Source organism: Ailuropoda melanoleuca, chromosome 16 (assembly GCF_002007445.2).
Source record: "Ailuropoda melanoleuca isolate Jingjing chromosome 16, ASM200744v2, whole genome shotgun sequence".
Taxonomy (NCBI): Eukaryota; Metazoa; Chordata; class Mammalia; order Carnivora; family Ursidae; genus Ailuropoda; species Ailuropoda melanoleuca.
In genome coordinates, this window is record NC_048233.1 from 12,228,935 (window position 1) to 12,256,362 (window position 27,428).

The window sequence follows — 27,428 nt, forward strand, 5'->3', positions numbered from 1 at the left end:
CCATGTAACGAGAGGATCAAGTTAGGGCCTACAGGATGAGAACGCCCAGCCACTTGAAAAAGAGGTAGAAAGGAGTTCGGGCAGACAGAACAGCTAGTGCAAAGGCCCCAGGGCAATGAAGAGCTTAGTGTATTCAAGGAAGTAACACTGATACTAGAGGATGCTGGAGGATCAAAGGAAGAGATGAGAGAGAAAGGAAGGGGAAGGAGTGGCCAGGGCCCAAATCACACAGCCTGGCAGGCCATGAAGTGGAGCGTACGCTCCAGTCTAAGGGCAAAGTGAGAACTTTAAAGCTAAGTCCCTCTGGATGTTGGAAAGAAGCGGATCGAAGGGAGGTGAGACCAGTTAGGAGGTCACTCCGGGAAGAGAGATGGTGACGTGGCCGAGGACGGTCCAGTGGAGGCAGACTTGCCTCAGCGGTCCTTACGGATGTTGTAAGGCTCACTGGTCACCTTCTCCTCGCTGATTTTCTCATTTTCCTCCCATACCTCTGGCCATTCTCTTCAATCGTTGTCAGGCTCTTTTTCTCTGCTCCTCTCTGAATATCGGGCTTCCCCTGAGTTCTCACCTGCATTCCCTTCTCACTCCACAGCCTTTCCCTGGGAGTGGCCATACCTCATCCCCTCCATCAGCACGTTCATAATCTACACACATAGGTCTGCGGCTCAGGCTTCCTCCTGAGCACCAGACCCTCCTTCCAAGGGTCTAGGAGACAGCCTCGCCCGGGGGCTCCGCAGGCCTAACTACTGTCTTTCGGACACTGCTCTCCATCACCTGCTTCTTGCCTGTGCTCCCTGCCACCGAGAGTGGCAGCCCCATCCACCCCACCCTAGCCAACTTCCTGGGCTTTGGCCTTGACCCTTTCTCCCTCATCTCCCTCATCTCCCTCACCTGTTCCCCTCCAAGTCCTGTCGATCCTGTTCTCTCAAACTGTCCCCTTCTCCCCACCCCCATGCCACCAACCGAGCTTTTAGGCCCTCATCATCTAGAGTTTTGTGACTGGTCTTCCTCCTGCCAGTTGCATTCCCTTCTATTTTCCACACCGACGACAGACTTTTCCCTTTGAAACATAATGGTATCATGTTCCTGTTCAAAGTCATTCACTTACTTTTCATAAAATTCTAACTCTTTGACATGACCTAAGGCCTCTGTGGCTGCACTTTTGTCTTGATCCTGAGTTCAGTGCGTGAGCCTTTGGGCCCTCAGCCATGTGTGAGGGTCTCGATGGTAGCTCCCTCATAGGGGGTGCATTTGGGGTACGTGGGGATGACGTAAGGGTCCCCGCATGGGGTCTGACAGGTGGTCAGGACTCAGTGGCCAGTGTGCTTTCCCATGATCTTCAGAGAGGGGCCCAGCCAGAAGAGGCCCTCAGAAGAGATGGCTATTCTGAACGGCTGCCAGGAAAGGTGATGGCATAGCTCTCACCCCATTCCTTAGCAAATCCCATTTTATGTCCAATGAGAACCCTCCCTGGTGAGGATTCAAGCTCATTTCTGTTTCTTTCCTCACCACTTACATAGTAACTTTCTAATGGGTGCCAAGGTGGGTTTCTCCTGGAAAATCTGTCCAGCAGTCCCCAGGGTGGAGGGGTGGAGGGGGGGCCGGGGGGGTGGGGACCGTTGACAGGGTCGGGCCTTGGCACACCCTGGGAGGATCACCAAGTGCCCTGTGACCTGCTGGGCTCTTCTGTCCTCTTGCTTACCCACACATTCTGTTCCAGCTCAGTTATTTTCCCACCTGCCCCCCACAGCCTTTGGGGGGCCCCTTTCCTTCTCTGCAGGCCAAACCTCACGTTCTTCTTCAGCTCCCGAAACTGGACCTCAGCTTTTTCTCACCTCATCTTATCCCCATGAATAAACCCTCCAAGCGGATTTCTGGCCTCCAGGGATGTGTATCAGAATGTGATGATTTTTCTCCTTGGCTTCCTTTTGCCCCTCCTGGAACCCTTCATGGACCACAACCGCAAACAGGACATTCAACTGCGATCGTCGAAACCCNCTTCAAAACCCTACGTCGAAACCCTACGACAGGGTCATGGCAAACGTCTATGGTGTGGGGACGTTCCAGCAGCCGGTACAGGTCCCTCTACCCTGGGATCTTTGGCTTTATATTCCAAAGGACTTTGGGACTAAATATGGGATTCCTGTCACATCATCACTAGTACTCATAATGATATTATTTATAAGACTGTGCAGTCTTGGAAACAACTATACTCTGGATATGTCTCAGCTGTTTAAGTCAAAGATCTTTATTCTCAGTTTCTTTACAGAAAAAGGTCTTGTAAGAATCACAGCTGAAAGATCACGCACAAATCACAGTTTCTCCTCCACCACAAAAATACAGGTTCGATCATTATTCTAAAGATCAGTTTTGAGTGACCCAGAAAGCTGAGAAAACGTTGCTGGATTTTTTCTGATCTGCCACAGCGCTTTCTAAGTCCGTTCGAAGGGCGCTGCCTATCTTGGCTGTCTTGGCTCCCGCCAGGAGAGAAAGCATCGGCGGAATATGCATATTTCATAAAGTTGGCGGCACACGGCTTTGACGGGGAGCTGGCGAAGCTGGGGATACAGTCGGAAGCTGTGCTCCCTCCTTCTCCCCTGAGGAAGTGGACGCAGAAACACACGCCCGGGAAGTTGTAACGCAGCGCATTACTCATGCTTTCAGCAGCCAGACCTCATTGCGACGGCCGTAGGGCTTCATGGGAGGGTCGTACCCGGTGCAGAAGTAGACGTCAGTCCGGCAGCTGGCCGTGCCCTCCAGGGCCGTACGCAGCTGGGCGGCGTGAGCCACGTAGTCGGCTTCCTTGGCATAACCACCAAACTGCCTGAGGTACAAGAGAGCAAGGGGCTGGTTAAGAGAAGACGTGATCTCTAAGGGGTGGGGGTGGGGATCTTATTTATTTATTTATTTGAGAGAGAGAGAGTGAGAGAGAGAGAGAGAGCACGAGCAGGGGGAGGGGCAGAGGGAGAAGCAGACTCCTAGCTGAGCAGAGAGCCCGAGATGGGATTCAAACCCGGGATTCTGGGATCATGACCTGAGCCAAAGGCAGACGCTTAACTGACTGAGCCACCCAGGCACCCTATTTATTTTTTTAAAGATTTTGAGAGAGAGAGAGAGAGAAGCTGCAGGCAGAGGGAGAGGGAGAAGCAGGCTCCCTGTTGAGCAGTTAGTCCAACGTGGGGCTTGATCCCAGGACCCCAGGATCATGACCTGAGCTGAAGGCAAATACTTAACTGACTGGACCACCCAGGGGCCTTTTTTTTTTTTTTTTTAAAGATTTTATTGAAAGGGGGGAATCTTTAAAAAAAGAAGTCGCTTGCACTATGACAAGCATGGTAGAGCAGTAAGATGGCCCATCTGCCACTCCCTCGATGGCGGGGTCTGACCCCTCTGAGCCCTAGAGCCTCGTTTGCGTGCCCAGGATATGCTGTCTTTTTCCTTTGAGGCTGTTATGAACATTCAATACAATAATGGATGTGAAAAAATCGAATGCAGAGCCTGAAACACAGCAGTCAAGGACTCAGTGTGAGCTTCTCTTCCCTTCCTGAAACGTTCCCAAGTGATGGTAGGCTGACCTTCCCCTAAGCTGCGCCTTCACCCTTCTCTCCAGCTCTCTCCTGCCTCGGCAGTTCCTCCTCCGAGCCCCTCTGTGTCTGGCTGGGGGAGGAGGAAGATGCTGGGGCATTAGTTAGGGTGAAGCGGCGGCTAATCTTCTCCCCCAGCCGATCCTTCCTGATAAGTGAGCACATCACAGCAGTGACAAGTAGCAGCTTTGTTAAAAAACAGAGCGACCAAAGGCAGGGACCTGAGGAAGTCTTGGGAGGCCCCTTGGCAAGCTTAAAGCATGCCCCAAATAAAGAAATCACTTCTAATAAATCCCTTCTCCTGCTCAAATCATGAAAGCCTTCTTTTTCTAGTAAGTAAAAAGACTTTCCTAAATCAGGCTTTTCTCTTAATGGCAGAAGGTGGGGACAGAGATGGAATAAAGCTTGTCTGTTCAAGATGATTATTCCCTCCTTACGTCATCTGCCTACGCTACGAAATTCATCCTGTGGCCTGCCCTAAATATACCACTCTAAATCTGGGTTGCACTAAAATCTTTATTAGAGTCAAATATGTCCCCATTTCTAATGAGCTTTATGACTCAAAAGTCTGAATCTGCACCAGGCCAAGATTAGGCCAAATGCATTATTTTTGGTGGGGTTCTCTGAGTCACGCTTTGCTCTTTTGTAAGTGGTTAGTCATGCTCGACAAGCATTCAGCGTGTTGATTACAGGGTATTGATGTAAAAACACCCAGGATTTCATCTTTAAGGGATTGGTTCTTTCAATCTAGACGTCTAGACAATTGCTACAGTACACGGACAGAACCGCGACCAATTTGGAACAGAAGAAGTTTGGTTCAAGTATATTGAAGAAAGATCATAAGGCAGATGAGGAAAGTTAACTCTAGGTTCACTGAGGCTCAAACGAGAGGAAACTGGATTAATAGACCGAGGATGAACATTAAGGAAAGACTGTTCTGACTGTAAAAGCCTGCAAGACCATGGAATTATTGTCAAAGAATGTCTATAGGTTGAGAACCCCTTGCCTGAGACAAATCAGGGGCTGAATGCAGGAGCAGGTGGTGAGTGCCCCCTGTATCCCGCACTCATGCTGTGACCCTCCATTATTATCCTCTAAAATGAACCATGTTGGCTCTCTAGGCTACTGAGTTTGGAAACGTCCAAAGGAGTGGTCCTCAAATACCTTCACTCATCAGTTAGCGGCAAAAGGGCTAGTTGTGCGCTCACTCCTACCTCGGCCCCTTTCTAGCTCATGGTCTTGGGCAAATGCTTTAACTTCTCTACCGTCACGTCCTTCATCTGTTAAATAGGGCTGATCGTATCCATCTCAGAAGGCTGTTGTGAAGACCAAGGGAGATAAGATGGCGGACTGCTCAGCGCAGTGCCGGCTCACAGTTGGCCCACAACAAACAGGAGCTATTACTGTTACTTTACAATTGCTCAGAACAGCCACCCAGTCCCTGCCTCCCGAGGTGAGGGACATAATGGGGATCTCAAGTAATAACAGGAACCCAGGAAGAGAGCCTAGCGATGAAGAGCTGGCTTGATAAACAATCTCACCTTCTCGATCGGGCCTTCTCTCAAAACCCTATCTAATCTTGAACCCCACTCCCCCTTCCCATTCTTTTTTCTTTTTTCTCCTTGCTTTTTCTTTTCTTTCTCACTCTCTTCCCCTTCATCCCTCCCTCCTCCTCCTTTCCTTTCTTTCCTCTTTCTTCCTTCCTTCTTTCTCTTTCTCTCTTTCTCTTTCCTTCCTTCCTTCTTCTCTCCCTTCTTTCTTTCTCTCGTTTTCTTTCTTTCTTTCCTTCCTTCCTACCTTCCTTCCTCTCTCTCCCTTTCTTTCTCTTTTCTTTCTTTTTCTTTCCTTCCTTCCTTCTTTCCTTCCTCTTTTTCTTTCTTTCTTTCTTTCTTTCTTTCTTTCTTTCTTTCTTTCTTTCTTTCTTCTTTCTTTCTTCTTTCTTTCTCAGCAATTACGAGCTTCTAAAATACTATATAATTCATTTACCGTGTTCATTGTTTATGGTCTGAGTTTCCCAGTAGAATATAGGCCCCATGAAGGCAGGCATCTTTGTCAGTTTCTGTGCACTGGTGTAGCCTGAGCACCTAACACAGTGCCTGACACACGTCCAATGCCTTAGCTAAATCAACAATTCTGGGGTAAACAATAAGTTAGTGTCTTCAAGTCTTCAGGTTGATAGACCTCAAGATGAAAGCACTTAAGACTATTTGCCTCCACATACACTCACTCATAGAATAAAATCTGAAGCACACACTAAGGGGACAGCGGTGGGAATTCAAACAAGGAAACTGGATTGACTGGAGCCACATTGGGAAGGGCCGTGAATGCTGTGCCAAGGACTTTGAACCTGATCTTAGATGCAAGGGTGGACCTATGAAGGCTTTGAAAGTAAGGGGCTGACATGATCAGGTCGGGTCTTGGAGAAATCCCTCTGGCAACAGTGGAGGGAAAGAGACAGAATTGCTGGAGGCCGGGAATGGCCACACGAGAGATGGCAAAGGCCTCTGAACAAAGGCAAACTTGAGAGGTGAGTGGATGTGAGGGGAGGGCGGGGGAGGTAGTCGAGGATTCTCCAGGGTTTCCAGTTACATCTCTAGACAGAAACTGCTGCTAAGGATGCTAGGGTGAAGTCAAGGAGGGGTGGGGATGGTTAATAATACGGTTTGGGGGCCATGTTGATAGGAAGGTGCGTCTGTGAAATACATTCACGTAACAACTACTGTGTGTCAGGCACTGTGCCAATCTCCTCAGACCTGGGAAAGAACTGGAGCTGGAGATCCCGACTTGGGAAGGAGGTGGGAGTCTTCAGTGAGTAGGTACTGGCTATAATCACAGAAAGGAGGGAGACGAGGCCTAGATGGTGAGCAGACAGACGGTCAGCAGGCTGCCCTTGGGAATCCTCGTCCCCAGGTAGTGGGTGGAAGAAGCAAGGGCCAAGGGGTTGTCTCAGAAACACAGAGACCCAGCAAGTGGTACGGAGAATGTCATCATCTGGGGATTCTTAAATTCACTAAAAAAACAAAAAAACAAAAAAACAAACCCTCCCAAAACAAAACAAAAACAATTTAAAAATATTTATTCCCAGGCTGACTGAGATGCTGATAACGAGGATAAAAATTTCCCCCTTGCTTCATCATGGAAGCATTCTACTAGAAAACAAGCAAAACGAACAGGCTGGGAAACAACAGATACGTGTGTTCTCCTCATGGCAAGTCTAACTAGTGCACCCTCACCCAAGCGCAGAACTGCACAAACAAGCCAGAAAACCAACCCCTACCAGGCACATGGCCCTACCATACAAGACGGAGGCCCAGGGCTAGCTTCTCAGCTTGTTCGGGGATAAGCCACCTCGTTCCTCCCTGCCTCAGCTTCCAAGCCCTACACGGAGGGTAACACAGTGCCCACAGCTCTCTGACCTCACAAGCACGTTTGACTGTGACTTCAAGAATCCTCGTAAAGCACTCTGAGCTCCTCAAAGGACATAAACATGAAGTCTACACATTATTTTTGTAAGCCTATTAACAAGTCTCCTTCTCCATCTTCAAAAATACATGGCACTGTATTTTATCTGTCCCCCCATGTCAGAGTTCAGTATTTGGAACAAAGAATTTAGTTACTATGGGAACCAAGGAAAGACACACGCCCCCTGGATTCCAGAAACACAAAAGGAGCTAACTAAAAAGGTCTGGATGGGGTTGTGGGGCAGGGATGGGGCAGGCATCAGTGAAGCCGGCTAACAGATGGAGGCTTTGGTCCCAGGAGGCAAGAAATCATAATGGTTGAGGCGTGCAGTGGGGTAGAGAGAGAAACAGATGCTCTGAGCCTGACCCCCCTCCTGACCAAGTCAGTCAACAAGTCAGCACGGACTTGGGGAGGGTCTGCTCCACGTGGAGCTCGGTGCTAGGCAAGGGAAGTGTAAGACCAGGAGCTGAAGATAACTGCATGTCAACAGGAAAGAAACGTCGCCCCATAAGGCATTTCATTCCATCAGACTGAACCATGCTTACTGAGTTGAGCATGACGAGGCACAGGACACAAGCTAGACACCACAGAGCTGTAAAGATGATAAAGACGTCTTTCTACGCTCGTGAGGTCTAACTGTCGTGGTCAGGCCAGAGACACACGTAAAGATTATATAGGGCAGAAGGAAGCCCTAGAATGAAGGTAGAAGGAACAGATGGAATGCTCCGGGGTGGGGAATAGGGAATGATTGGTTCTGACTTAGAACATGAAGGCAAGGCGTTCTGGAAGACCTGGTATTAAGCCGTTGTTTATTGAGCATCTCTTCTTGATGTCAGCAATGAACAATATGACAAAAATGCCTGGCCTCACACAGCTTCCACTAAGCAGAGGCTGGAGAAGGGCTGTGGGAGGAGCTGGGTGAGTGGAAGTGCATGCTGCTTGTGGACATGTTTGGGGGGGCATGCCCTGAGATCAGGTGGACACGGAGTGGGGCTGTGCTGTGGATTAGATGCCATGACGAAGCATTTTTATGAGGCTTCGCTGCCTGGCGAAACATTTGGGGACCCAACCCAAAGGCTACCCATCCCCCATCTCATTTTATTACCAGCTCAGACTTTGGTCCCAAGCCTAACATGTGCCCGAGGCCCATGAGCAGAGCTGAGAGACAGGGGGACGTAGTGGGATGGGTCTCGTGCTTTAGGGCTGGCGGTGATACAAGGACACCTTGGAAGGGGCAGAGGTGGGAGAACAAGGAATGATCGGGAGGACATGGCAATAATTCAGGCAAGAGGAGCTGAAGCCCAAGGCCGTGTGGAGGGAAGGGAAGGCACAGCTGGGAGGTGACTAGGACTTGGCCAACAGTTGATGTGGAAGGTGACGGAGTCAGGATGCCATCTGAATGGGAAGAGTAGGAGGATGGAGGGAACCTTTAGTAAGACGGAACACAGGACAGCAGGTCTGGGGAGGAGATCGGAGTTCCATTTTTGACATATTGATTTGGAAGACCTTGGGGAGGTTTAGCTGGATACCCCTCCTGGGGTGGGAGGGAGGGGAGCTGGTGCTTGGGAGACAATGGCAGCCCCAGCCATGTGGACTCGGGGCTCATGCCCCCAGAAATGGTGACTGAAGCCGCTTCCAAGTGCCCATCTGTAAAGGACTGGGGGGATACCTGACCCGTTGTGGGGAGAATGGTGATTAACTGCGTTTTAGATTCAGAATCTTGTCACCGGCAGGGCTCTTAGAAGTAAGGTGGCTTCAGTGTCAGAGGTCCTCAAGAGACATGTGCCAGATGGAACCAAAGCTGCCACCAAGCACACACGTTACACTGCATCACTGCTGCACGTCTGTGCAGATGATGCCTGAATTCCTCCAAGGCAAGGCTTCCTCACCCTGTTACCTGTCCATCTTACTGGCAGATACTTTATGTCAGAATGCTTTTCCATAAGAAATATGCTTCCCTATAATTTCCATCCACAAAGACCACCTGTCATCTCTGAAATAGCACAGGCCTGGGGCGTCTGGTGGCTCAGTCAGTTAACCATCTGCCTTTGGCTTGTCATGATCCCAGGGTTCTGGGACTGAGTCCCACATTGGGCTCCCTGATCAGCGGGGAGCCTGCTTCTCCTTCTCCCTCTGCCTGCTCCTCCCCCTGCTTGTGCTCTCTCGCTCGTTCTCTCTGACAAATAAATAAAATCTTAAAAAAAAATAAATGAATAACACAGGCCCGAAATATCAGAGACATTTGTTTCTCATCTATTTTCCCCACTAGGATGTTTTTCCTGCTTCAAAGAGCAGACACTTTGCTCGTTCCCTGTTTTATTTTGAGCACTGAAAACAATTCTTGGCACAGAATAAGTGAATAATGAATACATGGTTTTTTGAATGAATGAATAAGTGTGTAAATGGCCTCATCTTGGTCATCACGTTGAGTCTGATGAATGCTAAGACATTCAAGGGAGCTGGAGAGATGGTCAGGCTGGAGATTTACCAATGAGGGTGACAGGTGAAGCTATGGGAGGGGACCAAGATCTTTAGGGAGGAGAGAAAAAAAAAAAAAAGAGAGAAAGAGAAAGAGAATTGCGGAGAAGGCCAGGACCAAGACTTTCACTCATTTATTCCCCAACTTTTAACTAAGCACTTACTAGAGGAGAGCCCAAGGCCCTACCCTCAAGAATATTCTAGTAAGGGAGACAACAATAAACACATGAACAAATAGGTACATAACGCAGATCAGAATAAGTGAGGTGAAGAAAAATCAAGCAGGGTAAGAGGAGAGAAAAGGAAGGGGTGCTATTTTTGATAGAATGGTCAGGTGAGGGTCCCTGAAGTCAAAATGACAGAGTTTAGGTGTTAAGCAGACCAAGGAGGCAAAACTGTATTATGTCCCCCGTGGCCAGAGCCTCCTGTGATTACAGATGGGCGCTGGAATTATCTAGGAACTTAGCTAACACTGGTCTATAGCTCTCCTAAGCGGTAATTTGGAACACCCTAGAGGCTTAGCAGTTGGGCCCTTTCTTCCAAAGTTCTCTTTCTCTTTGAGCTGCCCAAGCTGCCGGTGGCCTCGGTTAGGGCCTGGTCATTTAGACAGGGAAACCACAGCAGCATCCTAGGCGCCCTGTGGCTCACAAAGTTGTATCACACGCACACCTCGCTGGACCCTAACAACAGTGTGTCATACGTTCTATTTTATAGATGAGAAAACCGAAGCTCAGAAAGCCCGGCTATAAAACTCATAATTATTAGAGTTGTGGTTTGAACTGAAGTGTATCTGTAGTCGCTTGACTTTGTTAATTCTAGTAAAACTTTATCCGATTCTCAGAGCGAGGTGAAGTCAAAAACAGGAAAACAGGCTAACACTTACCGAGGGTCTACCTAACGTCCAGCATCGTGTAGGCATCTATGGATACCTTGTTTCCTCCTCACGACAACCCTAGGCGTTAGGTACTCTTACCCCATCTCGTACTTGGGGAAACTGAGGCACAGAGCAGCTCGGTAACATGTCAAAGGTCCTGTGGCCATTGAGCAGAAGAACTAGGATTGGATCACAGGTCACCCCGACAACGAACTCCTTGTTTCCAACTCTTTCCTTTATGCCCAGACATTTCACTAAAACCATCAACCCTCTCCTGCCATTGGTCTCTGTCGAAGCCACTGCTGCACGGAGCTAAGGAGGTCGCACTGTAACCTAAGTGGCCTTTAGGGAACACAGAGGAGCTGGAATGTGGCCACTCATACAGGGTGAGGATACTTCTCCTGTCTCTTGTGACTACTCAGAAGATTCTGATAGTGTTATTCCTTCTTAGCCTTCTATCCATTGACTGGTAATGCATACCACTGATAATAAATGCACAATCCCTTTTGAACATCCTTTCACAAAGTCATACAAAAGGAAGCCTGAATTAAGGAGGCAAGGCTTTCACTTTAGAATTAATTTTGCCATCTAATGCACTTACCGTGTATTTGATAGTACTTTTGCCTTCTAATACCTCATTCACTCTGCCTTCCCCAGTGAGGTAGTCTTAAATGTACATTTGACTGTGCAGTGACACCAAGTGGCTAGTTGAGGGATAACACAGGCTAATTAAGGACCATGGGCTAGTTTAAAAAAACATTCACAGAGCCATGCTAGACACCGTATTTATCACATTCGTCTCTTTACGTTTCAGGGAACTAACAGGAAACTTCCACAGACCTGACTTTACTAGTACCTTTTAGAGAAACACCCTGTCCCACCAAAAGGAACTAGGATTCCTTGGAGAGATGGCTAATGCCAACTCTAGGGCAAGAAATGCTAACATGTGCTTGAAACATCTTGTCAGACCAGAAAGCAAGGAAGCTACCATTGAGAACTAGAGTCATGTCAAAAGGACTAAGGGGCCGATCTGAAGAGGCTCCCACTGGCCAAAGATGGGACCGTGTGAGCATCTGTGAGAACAACTGCCAAGACCTGAAACACATCAATTACGTTTAAATTCGTGTTTACACTGACCCTCCAAAAACAGAGATCAATGCCACCTTCCTGTGCAGGATGATCACGAATGAAATAATTCTTCTGAAAACGGACAAAGAGAAGGCAAGGAACTAAAGAGAAGGTATCTGGCCTTTTCTCTGGGACTGCAGCTCAGGGGAACCAAATAGCAGACGAAGGGAGGTTTCTCTTTATCAAAGTATGCCAGCTAATAAGTGAGGGAAAAATAGAGCACACTATCATTTCACAAACTCTAACGAAGCGAGGCATCTAGGTAAGGGTGATCTATAGTCACTGAATCACAGAAACAGAGGCGAGCCAGCGTGACGAGCCCCCGATGGCGGTATCCATCACCACGTCTGAAACATCCTTGCCAAAGGCACAACCTGAATGTGACCGTGCCTCTGGTTCTGCTAACTTACAGGCAATGCCCGAGGCAGAGGAACATGTTAAAATGCCATGGAAAGGCAGTCTGCAAAATTCAGACCACGGGAAACACTAGGACAAATGATCCATAAGCAGCCATGAAAAAGGAAAAGGGGTGGTAGTGAGAAGAACCACAGATTAGTAAAAGCTTAAAGGGTGTTCCAGCCAATTGCCATGGATGGATTTTATTTGGATCCAGGTTCAAACAAACTTTAAAAACAAATGATCAGATAGTGGGGGAAATCTGAACACTGGACATTTTATATTATTATAACATTAATGACATGCCGTTAAAATTTTAGGAGTAATAAGACATGATGATTGTATTTTTAAAAAGTCTTTAGTAGTCACACTGAAGTATTTATGGATGAAATTAATACAATGTCTGGAATTCACCTCGAAATAACCCAGTGGAGGGGCTGGATGGCAATTGTGAGGGTACGTAGCACACAGGTCTGGCCTTGAGTTAATTATCATTGAAGGTGAGTGATGGGCTCCATAGGGTTTCATTATTTTATTCTTTTTTTTTTTTTTTTTAATTTGTCAGAGAGAGAGAGAGAGAGAGACAGCTCACGAGCAGGGAGAGGGGCAGAGGAAGAGGGAGAAGCAGACTTCCCCGCTGAGCAGGGAGCCTGATGTGGGGGTCGATCCCAGGACCCTGGGACCCTGACCTGAGCCGAAGGCAGATGCTTAGCCAACTGAGCCACCCAGATGTCCCTCATTATCTTATTCTATCTTTTCATACGTTTGAAAATTTCCACACTGAAAAGGTAAGGACTAAAGAAAACCATCATACCAGCTCACTACCCTGGTTTTGCTAAAACAACAGCCCTGTCTCCCTGAAGTCTTACATGAACTGATTTGATCACGTCAACCTCATTCCTTACAAAATCAAAGGGGCGAAGGGAAAAAATAACTACTGAAACCTCCCACAGCTCATACACATGAAGTTATTTGTAAAAACGGAAGCATCTTAGTAACTACCGGAAGATACTCTTCAGTAGAAGTCCTATGAGGTAGGTGGTTAAGGGCACTTAACAGATGGGGAAACTGTCTTAGAGACGCTGAGTGGGATTCCCACTCAAATACACCTGCTCATTAGAGTGCAGCAGCCTGCCTCCCAAGACACATGGCAAGAGAACGGAGAGAGGGTGAGACAGCAGAGACGAAGCACCCAAGATTTAAGGAGGCGCTCGCTCTCAGAGCCAATCCTGCACTTGAACAACAGTGAAAGCGGGTGCCTCCTTAAATTTTGTACTACAGCCACCTCGCTTCCCCACTCTAGTCCCTGTCCTTGGGAAACATGCTCTTGACCTAGAGTTTGCTTTCTCTGCAGCCTCTGCGGTGAAGGCTGGAAGGTCAGAATGATGACTGGAGTAGAGGAGTGTGGGTTCCCAGGCTCGCAGACAGGCTGCAGTACACTCACTGTCCTCTGGGGGGCCTGCGTCACCCGGCCTGGGACTGCCCAGAGCAGCCAAGCTCACATTCCAAGCATCAGCGTCAGTTCCAGAGAAAGCTACAGCCTCAGGTAGCAGTGTTGGGGCAAGGCAGCCAAATAAGTAGTCCTGGAGGCCCCTGGGAGTGGACAAAAACTGTCCGGGACAAGATTCTTTGTGTATTTCTTTTTCCTCAGGTTATTCTAGAATAGAACCAAATCTGCACCCATAGTGAATACTGGTAAGGCTTTGACTGTACCCGGTTCAGTGCCTGTCACGAAGCAGGATCTTAACAAATGGGGAGTCATGGATTCTCTACAAAAGACTTGGTTTCTGAAGCGAGATTGGGGCCCAAAGAATAAAAACATGCGACCATCGGCCCCTGTTATGCTCTATAGTCAAAAGGATCATGACCCCAAATGAGGCCCTGGAAACAGGACGAGAATGAAAATAGGATCCATGTGTGCTCTGCTCAAAGGACCATGGACAATGAACAACTGAGGGGGTGGCAGTCCAGTTCTGGCAAATACTCCCTGCCCTTCTGGCGTTCAAGGGGAGCATGGGGTAAAAAGGAGGTCCCCCAAGTCCTATATATATATATTCATATACTCATTTATATGAGTATTCATGACCCCAAACAACAGCTTGACTTAGATATTCCCTACTGTGGCTAACGTAGGTGTTCAGCTTAAGCTGCAGGGATACTCTAACCACATCAATTTGACAACTGGCAAAGTATTTATTCAGACATAATGCAAATGTTTGTGTGCTATAAGCGGAAGAAAATGAAATGAGAAATTGTCAGGACTCAGTATTAAACTTAATTCATCAATAATAAAAAGAAATTGAGAAAATAATCCTATTTGTATCAAAAAGAATAAAATACCCAGGAATAAATTTAACCAAGGAGGTAAAAGATCTGTACACTGAAAACTAAATTGAAGATTGAAGAAGACACAAATAAATGAAAAGATATTCCATGCTCATGGATTGGAAGAGTTAATATTGTTAAGTTGTACATACTATCAAAAGCAGTCTACGGAATCAATGCAATCTCCATCAAAATTCCAATGGAATTTTTCACAGAAATAGAAAACCAACCCTCACATTTGTATGGAACTACAAAAGACCCCAAATAGCCAAAGCCAACTTGAGAAAAAAGAATAAAGCTGAAGCATATTTCCTGATGTATTTCCAAATATATCCTATATTACAAAGTTATTGTAATCAAGACAGTATGACATTGGCATAAAAGCCGATATATAGATCAATGAAACAGAATAAAGAGCTCAGAAACAAACTGCATATTTGGTCAACCAACTTACAACAAAGAAGCCAAGAATAGTCTCTTCGATAAATGGTGTCTGGAAATCTGGACAGCAACAGGCAAAAGATTGAAATTAGCCTTCTATCTCACACTATTCACAAAAAACAATACAAAGTAGGTTAAAGACTTGAACATAAGATCCGAAACCATAAGATTCCTAGAAGAAAACATAAGGCGTAAGCTCCTAGGCATGAGTCTTGGCGACAATTTTTTGTATTTGCCAACAAAAGCAAAAATAAACAAATGGGACTACACCAAGCTAAAAAGCTTCTGTACAGCAAAGGAAACTATCAATGTAATGAAAAGGCAACCTACTCAATGGGAGAAAATATCTGCAAATCATATATCTGATAAGGAATTAAAAGCCAAAATATATAAAGAACTCCTATAACTCGATAGCAAAAAGGCCAAACATTCTGGTTAAGTAATGGGCAGAGGATCTGAATAGACATTTTCCCAAAGAAGACGTACACATGGCCAGTGGCTATATGAAAAGGTGCTCAACATCACTCATCATTAGTGAAATACAAATCAAAGCCCCAGTGAGGTATCACTTCACACCCATTAGGATGGCTAGTATCAAAAAGACAAGAAGTAAGTATTAGCAAGGCTATGGAGGAAAGGGAATCCTCATGCACTGTGGTGGGAATGGGAACTGGTGCAGCCACTATGGAAAACGATATGGAGGTTCCTCAAAAAATTAAAAGTAGAACTACCCTATGATCCAGCAATTCCACTTCTGGTTATATATCCAAAGGAATTTAAATCACTATCTTTTAAAAAAAAATTTTTTTTAAAGGGATGAAATCACTATCTTGAAGAGATATGTGTACTCCTATGTTCACTGCAGCATTATTCACAATAGCCAAGACATGGAAACAACCTAAGGGTCCATCAAGAGATGAATAGATAAAAACATGGTATATATATTCACAAAGTAATATTATTCAGCCATAAAAAAGAAAGAAAATCTGGCATTTGTGACAACGTGGATGACCTTGAGGACATTACGCTAAGTGAAATAACTCTGACAGAGAAAGGAAAATACTATGTGATTTCACTTATACATAGAATTAAAAAAAAAAAACCAAAACTGAACTCATAGATACAGAGAGGAGATTGGTGGTTGTCAAGAGATGGGATGTGGGTGGGGAGTGGGAGAAATGGGTGAAAGGTGGTCAAGGGGTACAGATTTCCAGCTATAAGATAAATTAGTCCTGGGAATATAATGCAAAGCAAGGGGACTATAGTTAACAATGCTGTCATGTATATTTGAAAATTACTAAGAACGCAGATCTTTAAAGTTCTCAAGAAAAAGAAATTGTAACTATGATGGATATTAACTAAACTTATTGTGCGGATCATCTCATCATATTTATACATATGTACACCTTAAGTCAATACAAGGTTATAGGTTGAGTATATCTCAATAAAACTGGAATAAAATATCAATGTAGTGCAAATGCCCACTGCAGAAGATGAAGGAGTGGTTACGGAGATCAGGTGTTACCCTCAGATGCCTAAAGAATCATCTCCTTACAGGGAGTAGACAGTGATGCTTTCCCTCTCCTCGATCTTAATGCTGTCATCGGTGGGAACTGGCGGGTTGCTCTGAAACTGGTTTGGAATCCGGAACCAGACTTTTAATTTCTTCTGTAGGGAGCCATCATCACCGGGAAACACGGCGAAGGAAATAGGAACGGTCATCCCCATCCCGATTCCTGAAAACGTAAAAAAGCCCACAGAGTGAAGAGGGTATTACAGGCGGAACTTGCTCAGGACTGTGGAAGATCTGCCAGTCTCATTCTTTTTCCAAGACAGTCTTTTTTGTTCTTGAAATTAATAACAAACCTTTTAGGTATTAAAAATATATAGTCAGATACATATAAAACACCTCTTATTTGTATATATTGGAAATAGGAGTGTAGTGACTCAACTTGTTTGGAAAAAATTATTTGGTAATATATATCAAGACTGTAAATATATCAGTATCTAATTATTTTTTTTTTAAGATTTTATTTATTTATTCAACAGAGATAGAGACAGCCAGCGAGAGAGGGAACACAAGCAGGGGGAGTGGGAGAGGAAGAAGCAGGCTCACAGCGGAAGAGCCTGATGTGGGGCTCGATCCCATAACACCGGGATCACTCCCTGAGCTGAAGGCAGACGCTCAACCACTGTGCCACCCAGACGCCCCTCTAATTACTTTCTATTTAAATATAAATTTTAAGGAAGTAATCCAAAATATGGAAAAGGCTATAGGTAATAGGATATTCATTGCAGCAAAATTTATAATTGTGAGAGACTGGGAGCCATATGAATGTTCCAAACAGGAATACGTCTAAGTAAATTATAAGTGCACGATGCAATATAATGTAGCTATCAGTAATTAAGCTTAAGAAGACTATTTAGCAATAGTGGAAAACAGTTATAAGTAACTATAAGTAACAGAAGGATATACAATTGCACAAACACTATGATTACATTTTAAAGGTCTATTAAAAAGCCCTAAAGAAATACATTCAGAAGACAACGATTGTCACTTAAAAAGATGGATCGGGGTGCTATTTTGTTATTTTCAAGATTTTCTTTATGTTTAATCATTAAAAAACATTTTTTAAAGATGTATGTATGTATGTATGTATTTATTGGGGTGGGGGCAGAAGGAGAGGGAGAGAGAGAGAATGCCAAGCAGACTTGTGCTGCTCATGAAGCGTGACGTGGGGCGTGATCTCACGACTCTGAGATCACGACCTGAGCTGAAACCAAGAGTTGGATGCTCAACTGATTGAGTCACCCAGGGCCCCTGAATTTTATCATTTTTATACATACACTCTTCTAAAAAAAAAGTTACAACAGTATTAAGAAGGAAAAGATTTCTTCTTGACCTCCTACTGGTTGACTTACTGTCCAAAGCCTGATTACTTTGGTGCTACTAACTGTTGCTGAGGTTAATACCAGTTTCTGACTTTCTAAATTACCAGCTTGAGAAATATCCTATAAACTAAACTAAACATCACATCTCTTTCTTCACCTCGCTTTCTGACCCAGTTTGGGTTTGGATTCTAAAGAGCAGTCCAAATGAGAGAGCTTTAGAGTTAAATTCATATTTAAATATGGTTTACATGCTGACAGGTACACTGAAACTTCAGGCCCATCATTTTAAAAACAGGGGCACAGCCAGCACAGACTGCCATGTCTAAGAATGGGACAGCTTAAAAATTCTCAGGCCCTTCACTTGCCAGAACGGAGCCAAGCGCCTGCCATACTCATCACTCACGGAGCCTCAGTGCCCTACAGATTGAACAAACAGGGGACTGGGCAGAAACGTCCGGCCTGGAGGCGGAGGTCTCAAGTCTGAGGCTGGCCTGGCTCTGTGACTTGGCTTTCTTCATTCAGACAACCAATCCAAAGATACCATAAGCATGTTAGGGTTAAAACCCCCAGAGTATATATTCACGCCTGGGAGAGAAGCATGCATCAGTGATACGGAGCAGGGATACTACACACCGAGGGGTGGGCTGGGATGCAGTCAGTGTGGTCTCCCTAGAGCATCCTCGTGCACACAGCCCAAGTTCACATGCTGCTGAAGCAGGTGGTGACAGGTGCCCTGTGGCCCCTCCCTGCATTTCCCCCGACGGCGTGAGACCTAGCAAGCTTGCCTCTGAGACCAGAGCCACACCCCATAGGGATACTCACCCTTGTCATTGGTGCCTCCCACATACTTCATGACTTTGGGCATTGCTTCCCGTAGACCCTCATCCACAGGCTTGTCTGTCACTTCCACTGTGGCAAACCGCCCACCCTCACAGGTCCTTTCCTCAAAGGAGACGTCTTCCTAGGGACAGAATATACATGCTTAAGAGATTTAAAGTGGCAACCAGTGATTCCTCTAGAAGCAGTAATGGTCCAGTCATAAGAACTGCTAAAGAACTTTCCATAATGAACCTGGGCATGGTGACAGGGTAGAAGAGATGGTAGGAATACGAAGGGCCACAAGAAGAAGATTCTGGGATTTCTTACAAATGTGGAGTTGGCAGAAAAAAACTTCAAATCATCAATATTCTCAGAGATAAGATACTGCATCCCAAGCCACTCAGAACATAACCAGAATGCTATAAAAATAGGATGTTCAGAGATCAAAGAGCTCTTAGAAATTAAAAATATAACAGAAATGAAAAATTCAGGGGAGAAGTCAGAAGATAAAGCTGAAGGAAATCTTCCGGAAAGTCAAGTAAAAAGGCAAAGACGTTGAAAACAGAAGAGAAAAGGAAATCAGAGGATCAAGCCAATGACAGGACAGCCAGGAAAAAGAGAAGAAGAAAACTAGAAAGGAGGAAAGAAAGAAATCCAACAATAATGCCACAAACTCGAAGCCCCAGGATTAGCTTCATTCTAGAAGCAGGGCAGCAGGTCAAGAAGCATTGAGTCATTCAGACAGGGAGACAAACCCAAAGAGACTCTTAACTCTAAGAAACAAACTGAGGGTTCCTGCAGGGGAGAGGGGTCGGGGATGGGGTAACTGGGGGATGGGCATTAAGGAGGGCACGTGATATAATGAGCACTGGGTGTTCTATGCAACTGATAAATCACTGAACTCTACCTCTGAAACTAATAATACACTATATGTTAATTAATTGGCTTTAAATTAAAAAAATAAACATAAAAGATCCCCATGGCAATTTGCACAAAATTAAAAGAAAAAAAAGAAAAAGACTCGGAGTCGTTCTCTGTACTCCCAGACATGACTCCTCATTCCAAGTCATCTCGCTAAACCTTACCCCTCACCCTCTGAATGCTCAGCTTCCCCACAAAGCCTTCCTCCCTGGCAGGAACCCCGCCCATCAGGACCACTCTCCATGTAAGTGTCTGTCCTAAGGTCATTATCCTTTGCCTTATGGACCCACGCAGCCCTCCTCCATCCCCCCTCCTCTTCCTTGCCCTTTGATGTCTCACGATAGAATTTCGTATTCCGTGAACATACGCTATAAGACAGTGTTTTTCAAACTGGAAAAAGAACATGATCCAAAACAAGAAATGCCTTTGTACATCAGGGCCCATCAAGAACATACATGTAATTGACACGAAGTTTCACATACTAATACTTCACCTTTATGGAGGGCAGGCTTTCTGATAGAAGCCTGTTGACTTCTACTCTGCTCAAGTGAATTTATTCTATTTCACTAAAAGAAGAAAGATGTAGTCTATATTGATTTTGCTATCTGGTAACGGAACACCGGTGCAATTTGAAAAATCTGCTATAAAGTCTTCGTGGACAAGACCTACGCCACGGAACATCATAAATTAGATGCTCAATAGGTGTTTATTTATTGACCAAGGAGCTGCCTCTCTTACTAATGACTATGAAAAATAGACATATGAGAGAGGATGTGGCCGCCCCGGCTGGGCAGACAGGCCTTCCTGTGACATTCTAGACTGAAAGTTCTCAACTCCCAAGAGGACAGAATGACGCTCTGGAGGTGGGTAGGACTGTGGGACTAAGAGACCTGTATTGTCTGGAGAAGTACATTTACATTATAATTTGATGTTTAGAATGAAAAAAAAAATACCTATTTTTTTTTTTTGTAATGCAAAGTTAAAGGAGAAGAGTGAGAAAGGGGCCCAGGAAATTGGAAAGGTCTCTGAGTGCCAGTTTCATCCACTTCCCTTCATGTGGGGCAGGGGAAACTGCACCAGACCAGGAATCAGGAAGCTGCAAATCAAATCCACCGTGGCTCCTAATTCCGAGGATTGCTGTGAGGTCCTCCCCCTGGAAAGTGTCACATTTCCAAAGGGCCTTCGGTAGCCAACCATGTTGTATAAACCTGGGGTGTTTTGCTCTTTCTGGCTCTGGCTCTGACTTTGGCTCTGTCACAGCAGAGACTAGACTCACCCTTCATTTGAGGTCCCATTGAGTCTTGCCACTTATGTTTAAAATTCCAGAAACGCTACTCTGTGAATCAGAGAACTGCAGCTTGAAAGCGGTTTTAAAGTTCATCCAACCAAACTAATTTTCCCAAAGAGGAAATGAAGAACTGGAGGGACTGAGCTACCCAGGGACACATAGCTACGAAGTGGTGACATTGGAATTAGAATTCCAATCTCCAAACTCTAGACTAATGCTTTTAAGCATCTCCCTTTAGCTACTGAGTTAGTTCTTTCTGATGGACATTTGTATGCCTGTGTCCAACTCCGAACAGGGGCACCCAAAGTCACTGAATGCAGCTGCTTCTCTCACAAATGGAGAAACCAATGATAGGCTCTCACTGGAGAAATGAGATGCTTGGTTCTTTCCTTCTTTCCTTCTCTTATTCATTCAGGCAACAACGAAGATGCTTCTACTATGTGCGGAGCACCGTGCCAGGTGCTAAGACACAGGGATGAAAGACACGGTCTCTGATATCAGGTGGGGTGCGGTCTAATAGAAGTAGCCAGGAGAGGGGCCTGGGTGGCTCAGTCATTAAGCGTCTGCCTTCGGCTCAGGCCGTGATCCCAGGGTCCTGGGATCGAGCCCCACATCGGGCTCCCTGCTCTGCTGGGAGCCTGCCTCTTCCTCTCCCACTCCCCCCTTGTGTTCCCTCTCTCGCTGGCTGTCTCTCTCTCTGTCAAATAAATAAATAAAATCTTAAAAAAAAAAAAGTAGCCAGGAAACCACATTATAACCCGGTGATATATTTAAGAAGAGAGGCAGGGCAGCAGGGGAACACAGAAAAGGACTACCTCGGTTATTTTGGGGGGCAGGGTGTGTGTTGATGTGCTTGGCTAGGTCGGGCGGACCTTGAGGTGCTTACAGACCCTCCAACTGGACATTCAGTCACTGATGCACGGATTTATGGAGGAAATATTACTGAAAACCTCGGCCAGGTGCTACAGATTTGGCAATTAATATGATATGGGCAGTCTCGCGGGGTGGTGAGAAGATTATGAAATTATCGTATGATGTAGTGAATGTTCTGATAGTTCGGGGAGGGTGAGTTCAGGTAGCGGGCACCACAGGTCTAAGCAGAGGAGAACGATATGCTGCAGGTGAAGGATACAAGTGGTTCACTGGGGCTGGAGCGAAGGCTGTCAAGCAGGACATATAGCAAGAAAGGGGCTAGAGATTCTGGCCGGGGCCAGACCCCTCAAGAACTCCTAGGCTGCCATAGGGAGGATTTTGTAACCTTAGTTCCAGTGATGGTGATCTGAGTGCAAGTCAAATTCGTTCAACTGACTTTGTGATACGAATGTGGGATTTTGAGTGGGAGAGGTCCTGGAGCAGAAGGGAATTCTGGGGATGGTACAGGTGATCTGTGCTCTCAAACTCTTCCCCAGGCAGAAGGTCCATGGCAAGGAAAGAAAGGCTGCTAAGAAGGGAATCCAGTTTGATTCAGAGAGCCAAGGCCCCCATGACAATTCTACCAATCTTTTTTTTTTTTTTTAAAGATTTTATTGACTTACTTGAGAGAAAGTGAGCAAGAGCGAGAACAAGAGAGAACACGAGCAGGGGGTAGGGACAGAGGGAGAGGGAGTAGCAGACTCCCTGCTGAGCAGGGAGCCCAATGCGGGGCTTGATCCCAGGACCCTGGGATCATGACCTGAGCCGAAGGCAGATGCTTAACTGACTGAGCCACGCAGGCACCCGGGCGCCCCATAATTCTACCAATGTGTAAGGCTCAACTCCACCTCCTCTTCCTGAGTGATCCCTCCTTCCCATGAACTCCAAAGGCAAAGAACACTAAGGCTAGAGGGGCCCTTTCATCTCTATCAGTTCCTCTGCCTCCTGCTACAATGAGCCAACTATCCATTGCACAACTGGACATGTGGGTCTGGAGCTCAGCAGGTGACTGACATGGGAGATAAACTTGGGAGTCATCAGCAAAAGGGGTAACAATGCTGTGAATGAAACTGAGACTGCCCAGGGAACACACACAGAGCATTCCGTATCACGTCACACGTTAATGAATGCCCTACCTAAAAGTCCTCACTCACCAAGTTCTTAACCTCTCCCAGATGGTCCAGGCACCACCTAGCTTCTATCTACCTTGCCAGCCACACCCAGAGCACTTCCTCACTGGCCTTCTGCTATTTCCTTCAATGCCATGGTCATTCCTGCCTCAGGGCCTTTGTACCTGCCTCTTCTTCTGCCTGGAGTATCTCTTTCCTGTCCCTGCCTGACCGGCCCCTACTTATCCAAAAAGTCCCAACCTAAAAGTCACTTCCTCAAAGAGGGTCCTCATTTAAAACAAGTTCCCATGATATTTTTTAGAGGCCCCTGTACTTTCACAACACAAGAGTTATTGTAATTATAACCGAATAACAATGTGTTTAACTTCCATCTGCAACCATAAGCCCCCCGGGGTCAGGGGCTGTCTGTGTTTACCACTGTATCTCTTAGCATCAAGTAGCACGTCTTGCGTATAGGAGGTATTAGGAGTATTTGTGGGAAAGGAGGCTATGGAGTAAAACCCAGTTTTACTCTAATGACAAGGAATACAATAGACATAGCTGGGTGGACAGATGAGAAATTAGTCTAATTGTATCTATGCCGGAGAAAAGCAAACTCACAATGTCTTGAAGTGTTACTACAGCAGGGTCCCCCCCCCCCCGTTTTGATAGCATCTATGTCCATATATTCTCATATGAACCACTGGATCACTGTGAAGATTTAGGTTTGAGGGATGGATATTACAAAACTAGTTCTCCAGGGAGCAGAATTTAATAGAGTTCTATTTCCGCAGAAAATAAAGCACCTAAGTTAACACAGCTCACACATTTGATTCTTCAAATTTAGTGTCTTCAGCATGTGTCCTTGTCACATGGAATATAATAACAGCCTACCTCTGCCCCAGATCCAGCTAGCTTATGCTCCCAATCAGATAAGGATTCAGCCCATGGCTGCAAACACCAATTTTCAACATTCCCTGGGATCCCTGGTCAAATTCAAATTCCAGGCAGGGATCTTGCAACAATGCCTCTTGCTATGGGATTTGCAAGGTCAGTTTTTTCCCCTTGCCACCTGCTGGGGTGGGTGTACATGTTAATTCTGGAAGCCAGCTTTCTTATCGTAAGAAAATAATAATAATAATAGCCAACCTAACGCAGTACGTTCTATGTGTCAGGTATTTAAATATTTGGCATGGATTTGTTCATTCAATCCCTCCAATGATCCTGTGAAGAAGTGAGTGTTATTATCCTTATCTTCAGATGAAAGTGGAGCACAAGGGGTTAAGTAACATGCCTGAGTTACAGAGGGCAAGGGGTAGAGCCAGGATTCAAACCCGGGCTGTTGGGTCCTAAACAATGTGCACAGGCTGGAAAAAAATCCCATTAAGATGTCAGTTATTAGTATCAGTCCTGTTCGGAGCATCCACCAGACCCACCTAATCGAACATAGACAGCAGTGTGTCGTCTTCCTCCTTCCCGAAGCAATGTGGAAGGCACCTGATAAGTTCCACAGCAGCCTGGAGCTCCCCCGCCACAATCAGTCCTGAACACCTGAGCCGGAGCTACCGAGGGCCCACTGTCTGCCATCTATTGACTCAACAAAGTAGGCAACGGTTCCTGACCTAGACCCTATCTGGGGTAAGAGAGATAATTTCAGGGAGAGTCTGTCTTCAAAATAATAACCCCCTGAATTTGTTTTTTTAAAAAAGGCTTATGAGTATCTTTGAATAGTTGAGTAATTGTCACAGAGGCACTGTTGTTCTCATATTACAGCTGAGAGATTTCAGGGTTCAGAGTGCTTAGGAAGTTAAGTAGCTTACCCAAAATTACCTGTGACACTAGGGGGACGCTATGGTTACCACACCCAACGAAGCGCTAGGTATTTTGTTGAACTACTTATAACTGGTGATCTCACTTAAACTTCCAAACATTCTTGTAAGATACAAATTATTACTTCCTCTCGTGATTGGCTTCAGAGAAGTTAAGTAAGTTGCCTGTGACCACACAGCTAGTAAGAGCACAGCTGAGATGAGTTCTGACATAATGATATTACCACATTTGTAGGGGGTATGAGTTTACAACGCAGTTTCATGGTTTTTAAAAATTTAATATTTATAATTAGTCTGGGAGTAGATGGGAAAGATTTTCATACCCATTCTACAGCTGCAGAAACTGAGATCCTCCAGGTTAAACGATCTGTGTCAGCCTGGTGCCATATTCCCACCAAATGTTGAGGGAAGATGCTTCTCAGGGAACTGTATTCATCCCCAGAGGCACCAAATCAGTGGCGGGTGACACTGTATCACGACGGGTCTAACAGGAAACAGAAACTACTCGAGTGTTTTGAACGGAGGCACCTCGTTTCGAGAAATTAATTTCATAGATAACAGAAGAGTTGAGATGCCCAACAGGGAACAGTGAGGCAACCTGGAGGCTGGTAAGCACCTAGGAGAAGTAGAGGGAGGATTCTCTGTTACTTGAGCTCAGATACCTGATCTCTCGCTGGTAGAACCATGGTGGCCTGTCTAGAAAGGGCTGGAGCTACAGAGAAACTCTTGGTGCCAGAGACCTGATGGTTCAGAGAAAGAGAGGGAGAAACACCTTCTTCCCTTCCTGCCACCCTTTTATCTCCCACTAGTGCCTCCCCCTGGGTAAACCTCACTGTGAGTTGTCTGACATCGGAAGCCTGGGAAGTAGGCAACTGGAATCAGCCTCCACTCCAGACTCCATACCGAGACACGACCCCCACTCCAGACTCCAGACTGAGACACGACCCCCACTCCAGACTCCAGAGTGAGACCCAGGGAATGGGCGAGGGAGGGATCTGAGGACAGACAGGTAGCAGAACAGCCCAGACTCTGCATTGGCAGTTGTCTGTTAACCCAAAAAGACCCAGGGAGCTGGGATTCACTACAGAAAGGAGAGCTCTCTGGGAGCTGTTGGTAACGTGGGGATTTACTTGAAGCGTTAGGGCCAAGAAGCATCCTAGACGCTCCTGGGCCGAGTCCACAGACTGGCATGCACACCGCACACAGGCACGGTCTCGCCACAGACGGATCCCATGGCCTGCAGTTTACAAACATTCATAGGCAGATACCAACAGGTAAAACCTACATTATTTGCCCTAGTCAAAACCACAGCCTCATTCCCCAAATTCCGTATTCCTTCTTCCCTTCCCTGCTTCACAGCCCAGATCACGATCTGATAACGATACCTTTGATACCTTTGACCTGTTTACTCGTGCATTAGCCACTAAACATAAACTCGACGAGGACAGGAATTTTTGTTGGTTTTGTTCATTGCTTTATCCCCACTGCCTGTAAGAGTGACTGGCATGCAGATGGCACGCAACAAAAGCTACTTGCCGAATACATTAATTTTAACTTGGGAGAGTTCACACGAAGAATCTGGATTTCTGGTTTTCCTTAAAAATCTGGCAACCCTCGTTTATATCCCTGCATAGCAACATTACTGCCCTTTGTAGAGGGGACCCTGAGTTCTCTCTCGGATTTGCCTCAGTCCCCACCTTGCCTTAGAGTCTAACACAGCCAGCTTCACTCATTTCCAAGGCTGCCTGGATGTTTGTAGGCGTCTGAATACGTCACCCCTGATATGGGCTAAACTTGGTCCTTCTAAGTGCAGCTGAGGGAACTCAGAGACAGACAGATGAAGTGACAGGCCTCTGGTTATAGCGTGAAGAGTCCAGACTAGAGTCTAGTTGAGGGCTTTTGTGTGACCATCATCGTACTAAGTACCAGAACTTGGCCCCCAGACAACACAGTCCTTTAACATAGGAGGTGCTGAGCAGGGAGCCGAATATACAAAGGGCACAAAGTACCTGTTTGCAAGGAGACTATAATCTAGTGGCAGATTCTCTGTTTTCAGGGGGCAGTCCAATTTGCTTGTGTTAGCACTGATGTCAATTTGGGGGGATACAGCAGTGATGCCCTCTTCACCCATCCTGTGTGGGAGTTCCACTGGCTCTAGGCCTTTGCGCACGCTCTTCCCTTTTCTGTGCCCTCCTAAATCCCAGAGGCCCAGCTGAAGACACTTCCTCCGGGAAGTCCCTCTCATCAGCCCCTGGCAGAACGGATCGGTGCTTCCCCTGTGCTCCCTCCCTTGAATGTTACCTCTGTGGAGCACAGATCTTGTTCTCTTATACTCATTTCTCCAGGAGTTGGGGATTTCTTGAGGACAAGCACGTTTTCGGTCTTTTTGCACCCGAAGGCCTCTCAGCAAACAAATGATCAGAATGCTTCGAATGTTTAAATGAACGAATGCATTCAACAGGCGCTGCTCTATCTCCACGCCGGACTCCTCTCTTGCAGCGACCTCTTTGTCTCCCCTCCTCCCAGCAGAGCCCTCAGCCTGCAGCTCTGTACTCCCCTTGTACTTCCGCCTTCCCAGTTCACGTGCCGGGCACTGGAGGGCCTTGCCCCCGGCAGAAGCCAAAACGCACATTCTGGGGTCACACCGCTGTCCCACCTGCCCGTCAGAACCCGCTCCAGACCCGGTCAGGGTGCGGGGCGGGGGGCGCAGCCCTGCTTCAGGTCCTCGGCAGCCGTGCGGGCCTACCTTGCCCCCTTTGCTCAGGACCTGCCAAGGCCACGTCTCTATGCTCCCGAACAGCGAGTTCTTGAATCATGCCCAGCATGGTGTCGCTGCGGCGCTCCGGACGCACTTGCGGACTCGGGACTGCAAGGGCGGCTGGGGCACCCCGGGTGAGGGGCTCGGTGGTGCGCCTCGGACTCCGACGCGCGGAGAGGCGCTCGGAGGCCGGCGGGGCGGGGCGGGGCGGG

At 46.4% G+C, this 27,428-nt stretch overlaps 1 protein-coding gene across 1 annotated transcript; it reads right to left on the reverse strand.

Moving 5' to 3' along the window:
- Window positions 1–2,225: 2,225 nt before the first annotated feature.
- Window positions 2,226–27,406, reverse strand: HEBP1 (heme binding protein 1). The gene is given in 5 exon segments (XM_002917974.4): window positions 2,226–2,824; window positions 16,244–16,424; window positions 18,403–18,541; window positions 27,205–27,267; window positions 27,269–27,406. Coding segments are annotated over 5 exon segments (570 nt in total). The 5' UTR covers window positions 27,284–27,406; the 3' UTR covers window positions 2,226–2,652.
- Between the last annotated feature and the right edge of the window lie 22 nt (window positions 27,407–27,428).